General features: G+C 39.3%; 1 protein-coding gene across 1 annotated transcript in view; it reads right to left on the minus strand.

Moving 5' to 3' along the window:
- The window catches only part of LOC118785573 (glypican-6-like), a 217,291-nt gene that overhangs the window by 165,316 nt on the left and 30,686 nt on the right, over positions 1-21,289 (minus strand). Inside the window, exon 2 of the mRNA XM_036540350.1 lies at positions 4,597-4,755. Coding sequence (XP_036396243.1) covers positions 4,597-4,755 — 159 coding nt within the window. The remainder of the gene's footprint in view (positions 1-4,596; positions 4,756-21,289) is intronic.

Raw genomic sequence — 21,289 nt, forward strand, 5'->3', positions numbered from 1 at the left:
CAGGTGCATTTCCCCTATTAGCTGCTCTACTGTATTTGTCTCGCCTTTTACTTACAGCTCAGCACAAAGGGCGAAGTAAGACGCAATATATATATTTATAGTTGCACTGTAATGTTGCCTTCCAATACCTGCACTTCCCACCAGATGCGGATTCTCACAGAAAAACAAAGAGCAATGTAGCACTGAAGTTAAATCAGAGCTATATTTCTTTCTTGTTCACAGGATTCCCACTGGAGCAATGAAAGGGAGAGGGGAAAAAAAATCCACACAATTTCCAACTGTCTGCTGGGGTTTCGAGATCCAAGCCCCATTTCAGGGATACCCTGTCCAAGGTAATAATCAGACCCACGCACACTGCACTGAGCGCACTCAATTTCGCTATGCACACACAGGAGATCGCCTAAGACACAGCCAGCCGTAAAGGACAGGCACTGGCAGTGTTACAACTGGTGAAAAAAGGCTAATCCATCGACATAACCATTTATTTCCTGGTAATTCTTTTGTTTGTTTTTGGTCAGGTCTTTCAAGAATGCAACATTAAAAGTAAGATCCACGGCACGCTACTGGCTGGATTAACTTTGTCTCTGCAGGCATCAAAAACAAAACCTTCTTATAATGGAATCTTAGAAGATCATTCCACATCAGATAAGTAACTAAAGGGTTAGTTGTTTTGAAGACACACATATTAGCATAGTGAGGCAGAAAAAAAAGATGTAACAGATCTTTGGCCATTTTATGTTAGTAGAGTGAAAAGCTGATTTTAGATAATTGTTATGAAGCAAGTTGTGTTGGATTTGTTGCCTGTCTATGCTGACATGTTCTGTGCTATCTGGATGTTTGTGGATGTTTCCACACAGCCAGGGGTGGGAATGCCAGAAATTGCATCTTTTTAGCTCCTTGTTTAGCATTGGTACTGGAAAGGTCCACTGCTGAGTTTCGTAATCACGCTGTAGTTCAGAGAAATGGTCGATTTTGTGTCATTTGCCTTTTCTTGCATGTAATAAAGTGACAGTCTTCTCAGTCTCCACATATGTCCCAACATCATTGTACTGTCATTCCTTCAAGCATGCCTACATGTAATTTATCATGCTGTCTATATTAAGAGGAAGATTATGACTGGCTGTGGCCCAGGGCTGAATTTTTAATGGAATGGAATGACAGAAGAGGAAAAAAAAAAAAAAACAACTTGTCGTTAGCATGTGACGGGACCTAGAGGGCATATCAAAGCTTAACTCCATAATCATCATGACTCAACGTTACCTTACAGGCAGTCACCGATTGGGTATTTCACCTCTGAACAATCAAGTACAACAGTGTCTGTGTTTCCTGTCTACTGTTGTCAAAATGAATATTTTCTGAACACTACCTTTGCCTTAAACACTTCAAAAGAAAGCCAGAATTAACCATATTCTAGAAACGAGTTAAACTTACTTGTTAAAAACTTCTTCATCAGACATTCTTTGGGTGCTAAGCTACACGATAAACCTTATTAAAATTCCATAAAAGCCAGCACTCACATTTTCCTAAGACTTTCTTAATTGTTGTTTTATTTATATATTAGTAAATTCTGCAATATGTACAAAAGAAAAGTGAAGGCATGCTGTCATACTGTCATCAGTGAAATGGTGTTGTCCTGATGCAACAATTAATACCCAAGGGTTTACCGCAAGGAAAGCAGCATTGATCATGGCGGTATAACAAAAGGCTCGAATTTTGGCTTTATTTTTATTGAGAAATATTTATCCTTATTTTTACTGAAAAACACTGACACGAATCTTTTATGAACATAAGCCTAGCCACCATTTTCTTAGACGAGAGAGCGACTTATCCTGGAACAATAACTTTTCAAGATTGGTTTACAAGGAGAATTGGGTTCTTCACTGGCTTTTGAACTATAAAATGATTAGGAAGGATCCCTTAATTTAGCACTACATCTATTTTGGCATGCCACACTCGGAGGCAGTGTCTGTCCAGTAAAGATGACAGGAGACATTTTGGTGTAAACAAGGCTAATGCCTGATGACTTTATGCTATTTTCATGCTTAACCAAAAAAGACAGGCTTCATGATCAAATGTGTCATTTCTGCATCGTAGTGCCACTGAGTTACAGTCTCTAATCAAGAAGACAAAAAGGAGAACCAAGGTTCATCAGTCACTCCAACTGCAGGTCACTCTGTGATGTGGCAACCTATTTAATATAATTCAACTATAACAACTGGGAATTATTGCTGCAAGCACAAAGAAGACTGATAGCAGATCCAGTGTTTGTGTACCTCATAACCTATAAGTATTCTTGTCACAGATGCACATCTGTAGTTTTTCTTAACTTCACGAAGACCACTGCTCAGTAACTGATATACACATGTTGACACATCCATTTCTTGTGATATTTCAAACAAGCCATTTATTCTTCTGTCTTCTTCTTGATATGATACATGATATGAACATGATAACCAACACAGAGAGGTAAAAAGTTCATTACTGAGTGCTGCCATTTTTGTCTCAAAATGTCAATAAATTATGTCTTCATGGTTTGCTCAGACTCGCATCATTTTACCATTGACCACCGATGACTGTGGTAATCAATGATTTATCAGAATGGCATATTTCAGCAAGCATCAATTACAGCTGATTAATGGAGAGAAGAGGTTGGGGCCCCATGTGCCCGGCCAGCACCTGCTCCATTTCCCTCTTTTGTGCCCACAGATCCATCAGCATCACCGTCCATGGTTTTACATTTCATATGCGCAGGGCTGCACAGTGATTTCTCGGGTTTTCTCTAACATTAGACTGGAGTGATGGTTTGAAATAGATCTTTGCATTTACAACCACATGCTGTGTCTCGTACATGCCGTCTGTATGAATAACATGAGGAAGCTCAATTAGTTACATGTTTTGACATGACATTATTAAGCTGACTGATCCTGAATCAGGCCTAGTGTTTTGACGAGGGAGAGCTTCACTCCTGTCATCCTGACAATTTTGCATCAAATCTACAGGACATGACTGAATAACAACAAATGTACACTGTCCAGAGCCATGTAAGACTTTAATCAACCCTGGAATGAAACGTGTGAGAATCAAAGCTGAACATCAGCTAATCCCTGATAGTCCATCTGTTCCTTCTGAATGACTGAATGTAATTCAGTTACACCATGTGGAAAATTTAATTCTTGATATCTTAAATGTAATTAGTGTATTCCATTTTTATAATTTAAATATTTACTTATTGCAATTAAATTCAACCTAAAGGCCCATTAAAGATTTCAGCCATTTATGTGCGGATATCAAACACACTTTTAATACTATCCTTTACTAGCAATAATTGCAATTCCTTATATTTCAGCAAATCTTTTTTTGCCAGTAATCACTTCATGCATTCTTATCAGAAATTAATTCTAAAAAGTTCATATTTCACCTAATAATGGCATTTCATCCTGGTTTTTACAGGGGTTTGTCAGTGATTTCATCCAACTATTTAATTTCTTTCCAGTTGTAATACATCCTTACTAGTGATAATTACATATATAAATGCATCAATACAATGTATATTTATATATTCCATAATTACATTTTTTGATATGTCATGACAAGAGTGAAATTTGTTATGATTGTGTTGCCAGTGTAAAACTGTAGTTATAACATGTGAAACTGAAAGATAACCTGTCAGTAATTTCCATGAGTAGAGAAAATTAACATAGATAATCTTAGTCACTCAGTGAGCACAGTACTTTCTAGCAAGGACTTAAGACAATGAATATACTGCATAAAGTACAGAAAAGCTAATTACAAAGCACCAAAGACAACTCCCGTGTTTCTTTGTTTTTGAAATGTTGGGTACATATTGAGATTTTGCGTACCTGTGTGTTAGCCATGGAATCACACCTTTTTAATACAATAATTAAAGCCCATTACAACAGGGACGGTTGACAGAATGGAAGCAGCACCATCTGGTCTTGGCATAGTTTGCGCAGGTCCAAAAGGTGCCGAGTCATCAAAAGCTGCTTCCATCTGTTTTAACTTGTCCAAATTACCAACTTGTCAACAAAGCTTAAATTCAGGCAGACCTTTCAGTGACTCTGAGAAGAGCCTCAGCAACCTTAGAAGAGCCTCCCATTATGCAGTGACCTTAAGCAGTCCCAGTAAGGGTACGCATATTTCAGCAATATCAAAGGCCATACTTATTCTTACAACCTTTCTCCTTGCAAGGACAGACATACACTTATGCCAGATTTCAACAGGTACTACATCCAAAGCACAAAGATGGGGAGAAACTGTTACCACAGCAACGGTTGTTTCTTCAGTATTAGTTTGGGTGGCAGGTACAAAAACATAAACAAAACTCAAGAAGACATGTCCAAGACAGGTAAGGACATTATTATCTTTCTTTGTTTTCTTGTGATTACTGTCTATATGGCTATACTTGATCACTGTATTGTCATACAGATTATTGGACGTGTGAAAACTTGCACAAATTTCACAGCTCTGCAGAAACATTTACTTTCAGACTTCAAAAGCACCAGGTAGAAGAAATAGGGAATCACTTGTGGCTTAATGTGACAGGCTCAGATTAATAAAACCCCAAGCAGGCCTTACCATCAAACTTCTTGTGTCTGGACATGAAAGTAGAGCGTAAGGTGTGGCTGGCCTCCTCCACCAGGTTCTCAAATTCCAGCTTGCTCTGCTGGCTCAGCTTGTCCTCCATTTCAGAGGTGCAGCAGGTGTACCCCTGAGGACATATGCGCAGGTGTTCACCTGCAAAAGACAGAGGGGAATCCACCTTTTAAGGCACTGAAAGACGGCACACACACAGGAGGTACACCAGCAAAAGGGAAGACAATAAAAATTTCCCCTAACTTGTGTGCTTTCCAGTATCCATAAGACTGTGGAGGTTGCAAGTTCAAATACCATGTGGGGAAGTATTTCTGTTTCCTTAAGGTAGTTTACTTAAATAAATATTCAGTTAAAAAGGCACATGGATATATCCATGTGCCTGTAAATAAAGGTAAAGACAGCTTTCTTTGTCCAAAAAGCATATGAGTACTCTGTATGCATTAGCAGAGGTTCTAATCCATGACCACAGTGGCAACACGCACATTGCAAAACAGTCATCCTCTTCTGCACAGTGTGATTCTCCAAGAAGTCAAATCAGGTTCACCTCATGGTGTTTGAATTACAGAAAAAATAAATAAATAAAAATCAAAACTGTTTATTATTCAAAATACACCTATGAATAATCATCTCCCAGCACGACTCTTGCTGACTCGTGGATTATCAGTAAAAGACTTCTGTTGTCGTGTTACAGTGTGTGCAGATAACACTACAGAGAACATGTTTGTGACATTTTGAAACAAAATTTCTGAACCTAAACCTAGCTTTTGATTGATAAAGCTGCTATGTGCAACAGGCAAAATACAATAGTGCAGGTTATGTTTGAAGCAGAGTCCCAATGATTTACGAATAAAAGCTGTCTCTTCGAATCCCCATTGCAGTAAAACTTTTTTTGGTTTTGTACTGGATTTCATACTGTTTTATGTTCATCAGGGAATGTTTTATTTCCTCTAAATTGAGCAGTCACCCCACCCGGCCTCGAACCTGGGTCTACAGTCCCCACCTCAAAGTCCTCTCAGACTGGCAAGATACATGACAGCCATTAAATATAAGGTGAACAGATTATATAAGGCTATAGCAAACATTAAAACTACATTCACATCACAGAAATTATGAATATTGCAAAGTAAATTGTTAGATTTGCTTAGATATTTATGTAATGCTGTGTGAAAAGGAGGCTAAAGCATTACAGTTTAATGGTATAAAATATTGTTTTAAATAATTATGTTGTAGTATTATGCATGTAAAATATTCAAGAATTTTACAGGAACAATAGAAGTCTAGCCTGGGGTAACATACATTAAAATCCTTTTTTCGTCTTGCTATATATATTGGCATGGCAAAATGAGTGTGGGACACCTGAGTGCTGCAGCATCAAAAGGATGGGTTCATCAGACTGGATTTTCTGAAACAGGTGTATGAATCAAACTGGATTTTCTGAAACTTGTGGGATCATCAAATTGGATTTGTTAATCAGTTTGAATTTTTAAACAGGATTCGGAGGAATGGGTGGATTAATGCAAGGAGATTCTCTGAAACAGGTGGGTTCGTCAAACAGGATGTCGAAATGTGAGATTTACGCAAACTGGATTCTGTGATAGAGTTGGGAAAATCAGATATGACTCTCTGCTACACTGCCACATCTCCACTCATCAGACAATGGCCCTGGAGCAGAGCTTGAACTTTGAGTCACTGAGATGAAATCAAGCAGTTCTGGTCACACAGGTCAAAACAACAGCTAACAGTGGGTTCTGGTAAAAAGGGTTGATCACACTGTAAATGAGCCTTTCAGGACATTAAATGATCATATTGAGTTCATATGTACACTTTTATTTTGTTTACTCTGTACATATTTATTCTGTTTTGAATTCTGTTCTGAATGTGCAGTAGGGTTCTCTTAGTCAACTGCAATGCTAGCTATATGACCAGATGAACCTCAGGTGGGAGAAGTACTGTCCCTCAAAAGGTGCAGTGTGCACAGAACGCCTGTTAGCTACCTAGGTAAGTGATTTCAGTGAGAATAAGCACCTGCTTTGTACCTTCAATCACATACCTGTTGCAAATTTGATCAAAGGTGTATTTAAGACCCCACCCCCTTCATGCACTGTTGGCTACTGCCAGAACCACAGAGACACAATCACATACCTCACCGAGCACAAGTAACAGACACGGCACCAGAATGTTATTATCACTATACATACTCGGTACTCACTCTGGAATTATGTAACTCATTCGGACTGAATGAAGGGGACTGACATGGTGGGTGAAAACCCTCATCTTCATTGAAATCCAGCATCAGCATGTAGGCCAACTTAGCAACATGCAGGGTCACATCTGCGAGAGGCCCTGAGTGAGATTGTAGTGATTTACATGTGTTTTCCCCCATCCTCTTATCGGACTAACGGTTCCTCTGAAACTTGCATGCTTCCATTGCATTAGATGACCCTTTGATCCAGAGGTTTTGTGCTATTCCAGCTGTGAACATCAAATGTGTATCATGCAAATTCAACTGCCATTTTCACTCTTTCACCAGAATATTTCCATGCAATGACGTCTTTGAACAATTAGTGTGTGAGAACATGTTGCTATGGTTTCAACCCCCCAGAACTTCCAAAAAAAAAAAAAAAAGAACAAACCCGCCCACTTTCAATCACTGCATATGGCTTGTAAAACTACACAAGGCTCATAGCACTTATTTAAGGACAGTACTGTCTATCCCCATCCAACAGTGATGACTAAAAGAGAATGTTTATCAAATAAATATTTCAAATAGTTCAATATTTCAAATAGTTCAAATAGATCAGTCTTATGTACTGATGCAGTTAATTACTATATTATGAGAAATCCAGCAAGGATGCTTAAGCACGTTCTGTTTAGATGCTCAAGCATTTTTGAACTCATGTCAAGTCCTGGTTGACACACAATCATTTCAATTCAAATGTTAATATCACCAAAGAGTATCGTATATAAGTGTAAGGTCAAACAAACAGTGCTTTGTTGTTGGAACTCAAAAAAAAAAAAAAAAATGCGGGCTGTGAATATGTGATTCAAACCTCTGCCTGACGACACAATAAACTAGTTTATGACTATGTTACAACTGTTTCTCAGGCCCCGATAACTTCCCTACAGGACATTCAACCCACAGCCAGTAAGAAAATAATCCTTTAAAAAAAGACAGCAGCCATAAGAAAAAGTGTGGCATGCTAGCCAACAAAAATGCCAGAAACAAATAAAAGCAAACTGCCTACGTTGTGGAAAATGAATACATTTAATTGATTTGTTTTCAGAGCCGCATGGGCACAGAGCCTTCATAACCACCTGACAGACCAGGCACTTCAATAGGTTTCAGAAGCATTTTCTTAAGAACAAAATTAATTCATTCTTTCAGTCTTCAGCAACACTGTTTTATAAACAGTGCTGTAACCTCAGCCTGAATTCACACAACTGTATCCACAAAAGTCAATTAAGAATGTGCACGTGCATGTGTGTGCGTGTGTGTGTGTGTGTGTGTGTGTGTGTGCGTGTGCGTGTGCGTGCGCCTGTGTTCATGTGTGTTATTACACAGCATTGAGATTTATTGGAAAAACAAAATTATAGAACAGATGTTATCCATTTTGAAAACTTTCAGGAGAAAAGTCTTCACCGTAAGCTTAAGAACTACTAATTTGAAATGACAGCCCATCATGGCATACTGACAGTCTTCTTTTATCTTTCAGTCTAAACCACGTAAAATTCAACACCAGGCTCAGCAGACTCATTCCTTTTCCCCTCTTTATGGACAAGCATTTCTTTGTCTCAGCCAACTACAGACCAACTTAAATTCTCAAATGGACTATATTACATTGCAGTAACTTCCACACATGCGATATACATGTCTTTGCAGTGACGCTTTACTGCTCCCTGACAAAGCAATGTTTGTTCATTTGGATACTCTTCACATATGACCATAACATCTTATTCTGTCAAAATAATCATCATTTCAAAAGCATTTATCATTGAAGAACATCTTTTTTCCATAATCAACAGACATAGAGAGATGTTAATAGATAATAGATAATAGAATAGAGATATTTTTTTTTTTGAACTGGATGGATGAATGGATGAATTACCATTGTGTTGTTTGGAAAATCCATTATTTGGGAACAATGACTTTGGGTTTGTATAACGATATTAAGTTTAACGTATAACATTCAAGCAGAAAGTAGAAAAATTCCTCAACATGTACATGTTTGTGTATTTAATCAAGGGGTATGAATAAATATGCACTTCATTTACCTCTTTTTATACACGAGATATAAAATGCAAAATATATGATATTTGTCATGTGTGTGATTATAGCAGTGTACTGAGTTAGAGCCTTGGGTGCCATGTATGGAAAGATCTGTAATAAACTATCACCTACAGTATATATACCATAGGGACCAAAGGTATTATAATGCTCTGAGCATAGAATGTATTACAGTCTGATACAGAGGGCAGTACATGCATTAAACTGCAGTGCTGCATTGGCCTTCTTCACAATTTTATATTTCAAATGAATAAATAAACAGAATAAATAAAATGCAGAATGCCTAAAATTGTTCCTGCAACATATAAACCTCGTGTGGTGCATATGTCTTTGTTGCCTGCCATAAAGTGTGTTATCCATTCATACTAAAATATGAGAATTTCCTATACTGAGAGGAGTATTCTGCAAACCCCCAGAATGTATTATTCTCGGGCTCTGGTTGTGATCATGCACAGAATCACTTGCTCTCCAGCTTGTGCTTCATCCAGTCCACTTTATTGCAACTGGGCATTTAACTGTATTAATACCACATAATTACATAATAGAATATATTAAACGGCATTATGAGTTATTGTTGTTGCAAAATAATTAATGTGGAACACACAATGCACTGTGTAATTATGCAGGCAATGCTGTTTTTTTTCCAGTGCCTGCTTGTAGGTACAAAGTGGTTATGTGTGTAATTACTATGTGGGTACACGGTAATACCTTTCCTTTTTTTTCTTGTTTCAATTTAAATTCATTTTTTAATTTAATTTTGGCCTACATAAAAGCACAGGATTTATGTACAATACGTATTCACAATAGAGCACAATATAAATGTTATAATATCAGCACACATGTCATTTTGTGTTTAGCTGAGAGTCATTCCTTAAGCTAGGAAGCTTTCCAAACCACCAATCTGAATTGTAAATTAGTCATTATTGAGGCTTACAATGTTGAGTATGTTTGTAAAAGACTATATTAAGAACGCTGAGTACATTAGATGTATAAAGTAGCAATTAGAGTAGCCTTCATTAGAGAATCCACAGCACTCCAGGAACAACCAACCAGCCTGAGCTTGTGAACAACAGGCTCCACCTACAGAAGGTGTCATTTTCAGCTTTGTAGCATGGAATTGTTTGTACTACATCTGCTGTGCCTAAACTTTAATGTAAAAGTTATTCCTGCTGTATATAATAACTTAATGTAATAACTTACTGTATATAATGCATATAAACTGCATATAAAGACCACTCCATACAGCATTCCTATGTTAATTACTCCTTAGCAAGAAACAAATGAAACTTTTCTCATTTAATGGGCTAAGCTTTCAGCTGGTGGACCAACTTTCAGAACATCCACCAACTGAAAGTTTTGCCTATTAAATGGGAATCGCAAAGACCACGTTGTGCAGAAATTTCATTCCATTCTAATATTATATTCTTTCCTTCTACACACATGCAGAGTTGATCAGGTGTACAGATGTTTCCTTTACATTAATATCTCCCTGCATAGGATTCTATAATTGAAAGCATTCAGTTACCCAAAGTGAGGGTACAGTCTTTCACAACTGTTTTACCTATGCCTGACATAAATGAGCTCTGAGATGCGGTTAAGGCTACTGTGGGCCCAGCTCCAGCATTTGAAGGAGGTGACACTGGATTAGGAACAGGCCCTCAACAAAGAAAGCATGCAAAAATGAATCTGACTCATATCTGTGTAGGGCTGTTATGGGCATCAATCCACGACCCTTGCTGTCAGCACCGTACAAGAGATACAATTAACACACACCAGGGTCCCCATTACTTTTTTGTCCAAGAATACACAAATCGTATTCAACATTCAACATATTCGTTCATGACAGATTGATACGTGGAGTGTTCATACAGGAAGAAATACTGACTACTTACATACATAGAGAGAGATTATAATAATATTATATAATATTGAATAATAAACTGCTGTGGAAGTTGACAAGTACATTCACTGTAAGAAAGTGGTGAGGTGAAGCCTTAAGACATGATACTACACCCAATGTAAGTCCAGACTTAAAACATTCCTGCATTAGAAAAAGGGTGAACACTGCATTAACATGACCTTTGAGAACCAGCTGTGCTGACAGGCCATAGACCAGTTCCATATGCTGACAGCATGGCTCCTTTTGCAGTTCTGTAGGTAGGTGTTTGCAGCTTTGCTAAAAAGCTGTCAGAGAAACGCTGAGAGAGCCGATACCAGCTGCCATGAGGAAACAGGTCCAGACAGCGGCCCGAACCCATTAGGAAAAAAGAGAGAGACTATGTTCGTCTCTGGGTTCAGCTGCCCCCCCCAGTCCCCCCTCCCATCTTCAGTCACTGTCATTAATTACAGGTCCTGCCACCAACCCCTTGATTAAAAGTGCCCATCAGTGGCACTTTAATGTCACTCTCAGGAGTACAGACATTGGCAGAGAGAGCTTGCTGGGAAAAGTGGGACACCTTAATTCCTGGAAAATGTGTCATGCCCAGCTAATGATGGGGAAAGTTAATGTTACCTTGAACCCGGGGCGGCGGCCGTTATCGACTGACATGAACTGATGAAAGCACAGCGAGGTTTGATGTCACTGTCTTTTTCCGTTCGCAAGGAGGGAGAGGGAAATCACTTTCGGCTTGCAAAATGAAGTCCGCTGCGAGAGCTCAGGTGCAGAGCTCTGGCTTAACGTGGTGGGGAGAGGGAGAATGAAGCACTGGAGAACACTGTGAGAACATTGTGTTTATCAGCATAATCTGTGAAACTGCATTGTGAACACAAGTCCATAGATTACGCCTACAGTATAACCATGACGACTGATGACTATCAGACAAAAGGTACTCCACAGGTTAAGGCAGTCTTGCTTGCGACAGTTCCAACAAAGGTATGGTTTCAGAAAAAAAAAATAGTCTGACCCACTGGCACATCCACGTTGTCATCCACCCATCCATTTTCAGTAACCACATTGTCCTGTAGAGGGCAGTCATGAGCCAGAACTAAATTCAGGCAGGCACTTGGCAAAAGATGGGAACGCACTAATGGATGACAGACTCTAGTCAACCATTGCATGGCAAAAATACACATAGACATGCACACATGCACAGCAACACAAACATACCAACATGAGGGATAATTTAAAGTCACCTTGACACACCTTTACACTACCCGAGGAAACTGGAATACTTGAGGGGAACAAAAATTAAAACAAGGTGACCCATACAAAGTCCACAAAGACAGAGCCATACTAGAGATAGCAGCCATAAATACTACATCACCAAAATGTTATTGTACTGAACACAGAATTCTTCAGGTATGCAGAACAGATAGCCTGGTCTGTATTCGTCTTTGACTGATTGTAGCATCACACGACATCGCATGGTCTGTGTATTTCTAATCTATGACTGAACTAAGGAGATTCTCACACCTGAATGGTGTGCTCATTAATGGTCTGTATTGAAATGAGGGTGTGAAGCTTTTCCACTGACTCATTCACAACTCTGAGTGCCTGCTATGAACATGGTTGCTGTGAAAGTCCCTTAGGGACAGATCATGTAGTGCAAAGAAACAAACATGGACACCAGGGATACTGTGGCTTTAACTATAGATGCCAGAAAGGAATTTTCAGTCAAATCTTAAGCAATTAGCTCCAGACTAGCTAAAACTCTTTGTGTGTGTGTGTGTGTCTGTGTGTATAATACTATACATCTATAACAACATGAGAGATTTAACACATTTTGAAAGAGGTTAAATAGCTGGTGCCTGAATTTCAGGCGTATGAGCCACAGAAAGAGTAAAATTATTTAACATGTCAAGGGGAACAGTGTCAAAAATCATGACAGCATATGCCAAACAAGGGGAAAAAAAAACTCTCAGGAGTGAGGAACAATGGTCGTATGTCGAAGAATACTAAGGTTTAGACGGACATTTGACAGGATACTTGTGGAAAAAAAAAAGAAATACAAAACAACAGCCTCAAAAGTTACCATAGACCTGAATCTACACATCTATAACCCAGTCTCAACAAAAGGTGTACACTGTGAGCTTCACAAAGCTGATATTTATGGTAGGGCTGCCATTCAGAAACCAGTGGTAGCAAAGGCCAATGCATGACAACACATGGTGTAATGAACAAAAAACTGAACAGAAAACATAAAATAGCACAACAGTAGCCCAACAGTCCACAGGGTAAAGTTAATGTAGCAACTATTGTCTCAGCACATGTTGCCAAGTACTTACATGGTTATTTTCTGATGACTTCAGAGAACTATATTTTTTTTTTTGAGATAAGTCTTGAGACCTTAGCAATCTGCCCATTTTGTGTGAAGTAACCCAACGTAGCTGAAGTACCATAGCATCAAATCAGTGTGCTGAAAAGTCTTAGCAGTGCATAGGTCGAGTTTAATGCAGAGGTCATTTCTGAAATTTCCTGAGTTTGGTGGCTTTTGCTGGCATTAAACTTAAATTTAAAACTTTAATTATAACTGTGGAGATGTAGGGCTGGAAATTGTGTTGGCTGAAAAGATCCTTAAACAGATATTTGGAACATGGTTTATATTAAAACAACTGTTGAGAAGCACAACTTTTCTACATCGTGGGTCAGGCCAGGACAGAGGTAATATTGTTCATTTTTTCATATATTCTAACTATTCAATTCGTCATATGATTATGTGGGATCCCTTTCATATTGCATATTTTATTAAAGGCTGAGCTACAAAATATGAAAGAGTACAGGAGGGGCTCTTCATTATGATAGCAATGAGTAAATGAACATTATTTATTTTTGTTTTAATTAAATGCGGCTCACTAAATTGCAAACCACTCATACAGTGATTCATCTTTGAGAAATGTGGCAGATGCAATTAATCATCTCAATCAATTCTATAGAATTTTTTTCCCCCAGACCACATTGTAATGTCTTTATTTATTTATATACTATTGCATCTCTGACCTGTATACATTTAACCTCTCTATATCCACCATGATTCCCCTCTCTGAGAATTACTTTGCATAGTTTTATTAATTGATATTTACAGTGTAACTGATAGAATAAGTAGTGCATGAAGATTTTTGGTTCCACTTCCAAGTCTTCCCAAAGGTCCCCATCTCCACAGTGTATGACACACACCAAAAAAAAACAGCATCACAGCAGACCTGTGTTAGTCATTCAGTGGAAGAATGGATGGTAGGGAAAAAAAAAACTTTCCCTTTGAGGATACTGTCAGAGAGAGTCCTGATCCACCATTTAAACAGTCACTCTGCTCACCTGCCCCCAGCCTCCATGGGGAACAGCCTTCCTCAGAAAAGTCTTGACCGCACTGTCCTTCAGAGGTCCTCTGAAAGAACACATTGGGACTGAAAACAAACAAACCCCATCCTGCAGCAACCTGTGTGCTTTCCCAGGAAATCTCTGAGGTGGCAGAGGAAGTTGTTATAAGCCGTAGTGTTTTTCTGAACTGCTTTTTCCTCTTCCTTTTGCTCTACAACCCCCTCCATACATCACTCTCACTTTGTGCATGAGTGCAACAGAAGCTTGCAGCCAGGGAATCTCTCTCTAACGGTAGCTTTCCTTCTTGTGATATTTCAGTAATACTGAATATGTGTTTTTGCTGACAACTTGATAATGAAATGCTTCTCACGTTGTTCCATAATTACGTTCCTTCCCACCATCTCAGGAACTTTGCCCCTCTCTCAGCCATTCCAATGTAAAAAAGCTTGTTCGTGCCTTTGTCTCAAGACTTGACTACTGCAATGCCCTGTTTACAGGCCGCACAGCAAAGAGCCGGCAGAGACTGCAATATATCCAAAATCATGCATCCAGAATTCTGACGACTCCACTGGCTTCCAGTTCAGCAAATAATCCATTTAACAATCCTCCTACTCACTTTTAAATGTACAGGCTGCAAGATCACTTTATGACCCCCCTCCTGTAATCTTACGGCTAAGAATCGCTCCCCAGTTATCCACTCCAAAGACCCAGCTACACACAATGAGAGACTGTACATTCACTGTCATTGTCCCCCGTCTGTGGAATATCCTCCCAGACCATTTAAACCCCCCCCAGACACTCACATCTTTCAATAGCAGCAGAAAAGCCTACCTTGACACCGCACAGCCATCACTGATACTTAAAGTTTTACTTCATTGTAATCCTATCCCGTATCTGCTTGAATCTTAGAAATTATGTGTATGTTTTATTTTTGTGTTATTTGTGTCTGTTTTTCATTATTATTATTATTATTATTATTATTATAATCCAAGTCCACGGTAAATCGAACTATAAGATGAAAGGATTTAACTACGTGCTTGACCTATGTGCTTATTCTGATTTCAGAATGTGTCTTTTAAAGTAACCTTTCCAAAAGTGTACCTCAAAAATACAGACAGGCAGCACATACTACCTTTAAACAAGGCTTAGATATTAATTCTATAGGAAATGAGTTTTAATTTTCTGAAAGTATAACAAAAACTACATTAGCAGTAAAATACTGCAGGTACAAGTACTGACTTATGGCTCAGTCCTCATAGAAACTCTATAAATTGCAGCTCTGGTAGCACATTCCAGGTAATCCAGCAGATGAATCAGCTATCAAACCAGGGAGTCTGTATTATTTTTGGTCTCCTGAATTGTTCGTTTGATGAGATAAACAGTGGGTTAACAACAGATAGAGACCCACATAATTACAGAAAGCAAAATAATTAAGGGGGTATGGTAATCTTCAAGAATCTATGGAAAATGTTGTTCCAGCATCTGCATGAATGTTTTTAATCAAAGTGCAATGGGCCATGTGAAATGGCTTATTTTATTTATTTATCTATTCAAAGACAATCAGATGAAATGGCTCTGCAGAGAAGTGTTCAGCTGATACAGGAATTTTGCAGATCCCTCACATCAGGCATGACTGAGGTGAGGAATGCAATTAGCTGGAATGACTGCACTCAGACCTGCACACATCAAGTTATGCGTCATGAAAGACTGCAGGACTTTGTATGGCAGCCAGGTCAAGATGTTTGCTGTTAGATAAAGACTGGGTCCCCTGGAGTAAAATAAGATTTATTGAGAGGGCCTGCATAGAGCTGTAGCATTTATCAATCTGTATTATAAGGTTAATTTAAATGTATGTTCAGTCACTTGTCAGGGGCTTTTTTTTGAACTCTTATCGCTGTACAAAACAAGGGTACAAAAGCGTTTCAAATAAGATCACATAACATATTTGCCATAATAATTCGCCAGAATAACTAAAAATAAATTAAGATATAATGCTCCATCGTGCATAGGTGCCATTGTCTCGGAACACACAAAGAGTGCTTTCCCATACTGTACCCTCTAGCGCTTGGTGCAGGCTTTTGTTTGCTAAATTTGCCATACATAAACACAGTCCATGAAAGGGATCACACTAATTTGGCACAGTTCCAAAGACAGGTCTCATGAACGCTCCAGAGAAAGACAGAACCTCCATCTTTGTTACCACTGATGCCCTTTATTGCTAAAACAGTAACAATGGTGATAACAGGAAAATAGGGAATGTATTACAAGGTTTGTGTGTATGTATGCATGTTTGTATTTTGCTGTTCTATATTGCTTTATTTCAGTATAGGATAAGGAAAAAAAAAGATTGCGCAATTAAGGGAGCAACTTGGGTCACTGAAGCAATTTTCTGTTTAAAAAAGCAGCTTCAGATGTTCATACCCTATTCAGAGAGCCCCCTACTTTGTCATGACACCATAAAAAAGTGCATTGGATCTGTGCAGTTGGGATCCAAAATAAACAAGCTTACTGTCAAAACACTGTTTTTCATTCTAGATCCGCAACCTCATGCAAATACCTGGAAAAGACATTATCACAAAACATTGCATTAACCTTCCCATTCTGCAAAAAAAAAACACAATCACTTTTGTGTGTGCCTGAAATGTGTAAACCATTTTGTTGGTTGTTTGTTTAGCCCCTGTATGAGTAGCCCGTGATTTAAACTATCCACATTTCCAGTCACACATTTCTGCTGTATTTTTTCAAAGTGCAGCAGCTGCGCTCAGTGCTTTAGCTAAAGAGTACATCATTTCTGAAAATGAATGCTCCTATCAATATTTCACAGGCCTGGTTGATATTGCTGTTCTACTTTTTTATCTTCTATTGCAGGTAATAGCTCTGCCTTACCTCGGCAGGTGGCTATATGTACTTACAAAATGTATTTCTATGACCGCACTGCACTTGTTTAATTGTTATCAGTTCAGTTCAGTATTTTATTATGCTATAAAATGTGCTCTTAGTGTGGGCCTGTGACAGCAAAATACATTAAAATTATGCATTGTTTTATTATTATTATTTTCAATGTGAATCTCAGCAGACAAAACATATTTGAATGTTGCCTCGACGAAGGTAACGAAACAAAGACTTATTAAATGCCACAATACTGCGCTAGACTTTGGATGATGATTTGAGTTATCACTGTCAGCTTATCATTTTGACAAATGCCACTCTGAAGTGCCCTGCGGTGGCGAAGAGAAGCCTGACGTCTCTATCAGGGAGCTCCCACAGTACGCAGCTGTCATTCATTTTGATTAAAACATCAGGTCTCCAACCTCTGCACGGACTCTGACCCGCAATAAGGCAGGCTGATTAATTTCTGCTTGTTTGTGCCCCCCACCCTCCCCTGGAGGACACTGACACTCCATGAAAAGAAAGCCCCGCACCCCCCTTCCTGCCCAGTGCATGGACACAGGCATGAGAGAGGAGTGGACTGTGTGGAGCTGTGCCGTGATAAATACAGAAATACGAATATGAAATACGAATCTGAATATGGAGAACCTGAAAGAAACATGAGTCAGCCCTCCTGCAGGCGTACAGTATACGGGATGATGCTGCAGTAGGTCTGCCTCAGCTGTGTGCTCTCAGAGAAAGTGTCTGACATGAAAGGCCACCCTGTTCTCCTCTGCCTCTGTTCACAAACCACGATTCAACAGTTACCCGAGGTTACACGCATGCACACGCACATATCGTACAGACACACGGCACACACATACACACACACATTGTGTACACACACACGCACACACACACACACACACACACACACAGTTTTTGATTACAATTGTACCTTTATTGTATTTTGGGTTCCAGATATGTCGACATAATATTGTTATTTAAAATAGAAAACCACAGCCATGATGCCCTCCACAAAAAAGGCTGTCCAGTCATTTGTTTTTCTTTGAAAGTGCTTGTAGCAAAAGGCGAGAGCAGTCAGCCAACCCAGCCTTGAGCCCAGGTCTACGGGGTACCAAACCTGCAGCTTGGCTGCAACAACAAAGAGCCAGGCTCCTTGGTATGGCAGTCAGAGCACATAGTCAGCCGTAGTGACAGCACTCTGTCACACTGCCCTCCCCTTCGGGAAGCGTGCCCATGCACTTCACGCACAAAGGCGTACCTTGCCCAGGGTGCCCCACTTACTAGTGCTTCACCCGTCTCTGGGGTCCCTCACACCGGGGTCCGGCACCCCATAGACCCGGGTTCAAGGCTGGGTGGGGTGACTGCTCTAGCCCTTGGCTACCGTGTTGTTAATATAAGTAAATACATCAGTGTTTAAAATAAGAAAGACAAAATCTAACAGAGATGGACCGCTGCTCTAGGGCAATTGAAGAAGACAGATCACTGAATGTTCATACACATTCCCACCATCCCATCCTGCCAATGGCGGAAAGCATCACATACAGAAATGTGCACATCCAAAATCCAACACAGCCTCCTTTAAAACAGGTGGGGTGTGTGTGTGTGTGTGCGTGTGTGCGTGTGTGTTGGGGGGGGGGGGGGGCACAACAAACATCAGATGGTTTTTATTGCTTCTTCTTCCCAAGAATCGCATTTGCAGCATCACTTAGACATGCTCACAGTGAATGGTGAATGTTGCTCTGGGGTATTCACATCTTGTGGGGTTTGAATATATCGCTTTCAATAAAACAACAGCAAAGCGTGTCTGCCAGTATTTACAGTATCCTCCAGGAACGAGGGAAGGTGTCGGAATCACTTGAACAACAGATAATTCTTGTGTTCCTGTGCTAGCTAGACAAACACGCGTACGTCTGGCGAGACAATCATTTAAATTCCATCCAGCCAACGCCATAAATATGAAAATGTGCTTTGCGTGCTTGAGGGTATTCAGTGAAAATGCAAATGGAGAAAGGGATCAACACTTGCTTTACAAATGTTACTCATATCATCCAATTTTTCTGTTATTTTTCTTTTTAATAATCACAGCAAAGAGTGCAGTACAATTATGAGGTATAATTAAGTAAACTAAAAATCATTATTGTCACTGATGTTTCCATTTTGCCATCAATCTGTATCAAAATATTATTTTTAAGATATTTATAGATGATTCAGAGAGCTTTTTCTCTGCTGCAGTGACCGTCCTACTGAATCCTATAACTACTCCATTTTATTCTCATGGTACTGTGCAATATACATGGTATTATAGTTTTTGTAAATATCAGTAGCAAAACCACTTATCCAGTTAGGGATGTATTACCTCATACTGTTAAAAAATAAACAAATAAAAATGATAAATAATAAATTAAAGAGGAGAGTATATTGATTGCAAAGTGCGTAATTTATTGAACTGGATATGGCCTTCCGTATTTGCGATGATAGTAGTGCTCAGACGCAGGTGACAACAGCAACAAAGCAGAAATGATCTGAATAATTGACTAATAAACTCTTTGAAGCAACAGACCTTTACCGCAAAGTGCTCTAAAAAAACAACACCATGCATTCCAATCCTGTTATGTGATTATTCAGAATCAATGAAGCCTGAAAATGGGAAGCATTGTTTATTAATGTAATTTGTCTTTCCATTTGACTTACTACTTAATGAAAATAAGCTAGTATGAGATGGCATTTAAAATAGTACCGCTACTGACGGCACTGTTAACAACAGATTGCTCTCAAATAAAACCTGTTTGGGTAAACATTGTTTCTAATTGTTCTCCAAAGACAATGGTATTGACCTAACTGACAGTATTTTAATTCATAAAACATGCTAGAAAAATTTAAGTGGAAATGATTCACCATACCACTGGTAAGTGAGACTACAAAACCTTAAAACCTTAATGCTATATTAAAACCTTTTCCACTGATATAAAAAATCATCCACAGCAATAATGTAATCTCTACAACAGCATTCATTTTACTGTGTTTGTATTGCCATTGACACTTATATAAACCAAGACACATGGCCATTGAACTCAAACATTCCTATTAAATTCATATTCTTTTTCGAGCTTTCTTTCTCTTAATATAACCCATAAACGGAGTGCACACCTGTTGCATGAACACCTGTGGATGCTCACTGCTCCTGAGCACGAGACTGAAGTAACTTCACTGACTAAAACCCACTCGCCATCTCTGGAGATACGCTGCACTCTATCCAGCCAAGTCGGACAGCTGCTGACCTGAGATCAGCCGCTAATACATTTGTCTCTGTCAGAGTGCCCTATGCAGATATAGTGGGTGTGGGGCACAGAGATGCCCCTCTGATGGTTTGGGTGAAGGTGTGTGAGCGAGGGCCAGCCCCCTCAGCCGGGGGCTGGACTGCAGCTCTCCATCACACCTGTCACACCCAGAGTGGCCCAGACCTCCTAATGCGGCAGCCTTCTCAGGAGAGGTTGCTCGGCAGTTTAAAGACAGGTTGCCACTGAGCCCGGGTGCCTGTTTGTCCTTTACCTCCAAGGTTTAAAGGTGAGGTGAACAGCCATCATTGTAATTTTGCAAGTGTGGTACATTTATGCAATTTTCTGAACATAATAAAACACCAATGCTTTCAGCATTCTATAAAGAAAAGCTTTCTGAAGAATGCGTCTCCACATACTACAAAGAGTGCCAGCAGTTGTATAGATATGATATAAAAACATGTTTTCCCTTGTGCTTTGGTTCACGTGTGTACACAGATTGGGTGTATTATATTAAGTTCTCTGTTCAAGCAGAAAACACATTTTTGGGGTGTGTGAAGTCTGACACCAATTACCTACAGCCTCTGTTTGCCAGGTTTGTCTCCATGTCTCTTTTGAACTCGAAAAGAAAAAGAAGAAATGACTGCATTATAAGGAAAGACTGTTCACAGCCTATTTGAACTTGAAAAGAAAACAGAGGGAATCGGTATGTTCTAAGGTGAGAGTGTTCGTAACGCAGATCTAACTTTGATCTACGTTCCGAACTCAGAGGCAGAGCATTTTGATCCATTGGTTTCAAACAAACCACGTTTCCATGGCGTCACCATTTCTTTTTTCAAAAACATTATGTTTGCAATAAAAACATCTTTGCTGAAAAAGTGTTTATCATTTTCTTTGAACATCTGGCAGAAGTTCAAAGCGCTGTCCCTTGCAAATGCAGTCACTGCTTCACCGATTACTGCAAAA

The sequence above is a fragment of the Megalops cyprinoides genome, chromosome 11 (genome assembly GCF_013368585.1).
Source record: "Megalops cyprinoides isolate fMegCyp1 chromosome 11, fMegCyp1.pri, whole genome shotgun sequence".
Taxonomy (NCBI): Eukaryota; Metazoa; Chordata; class Actinopteri; order Elopiformes; family Megalopidae; genus Megalops; species Megalops cyprinoides.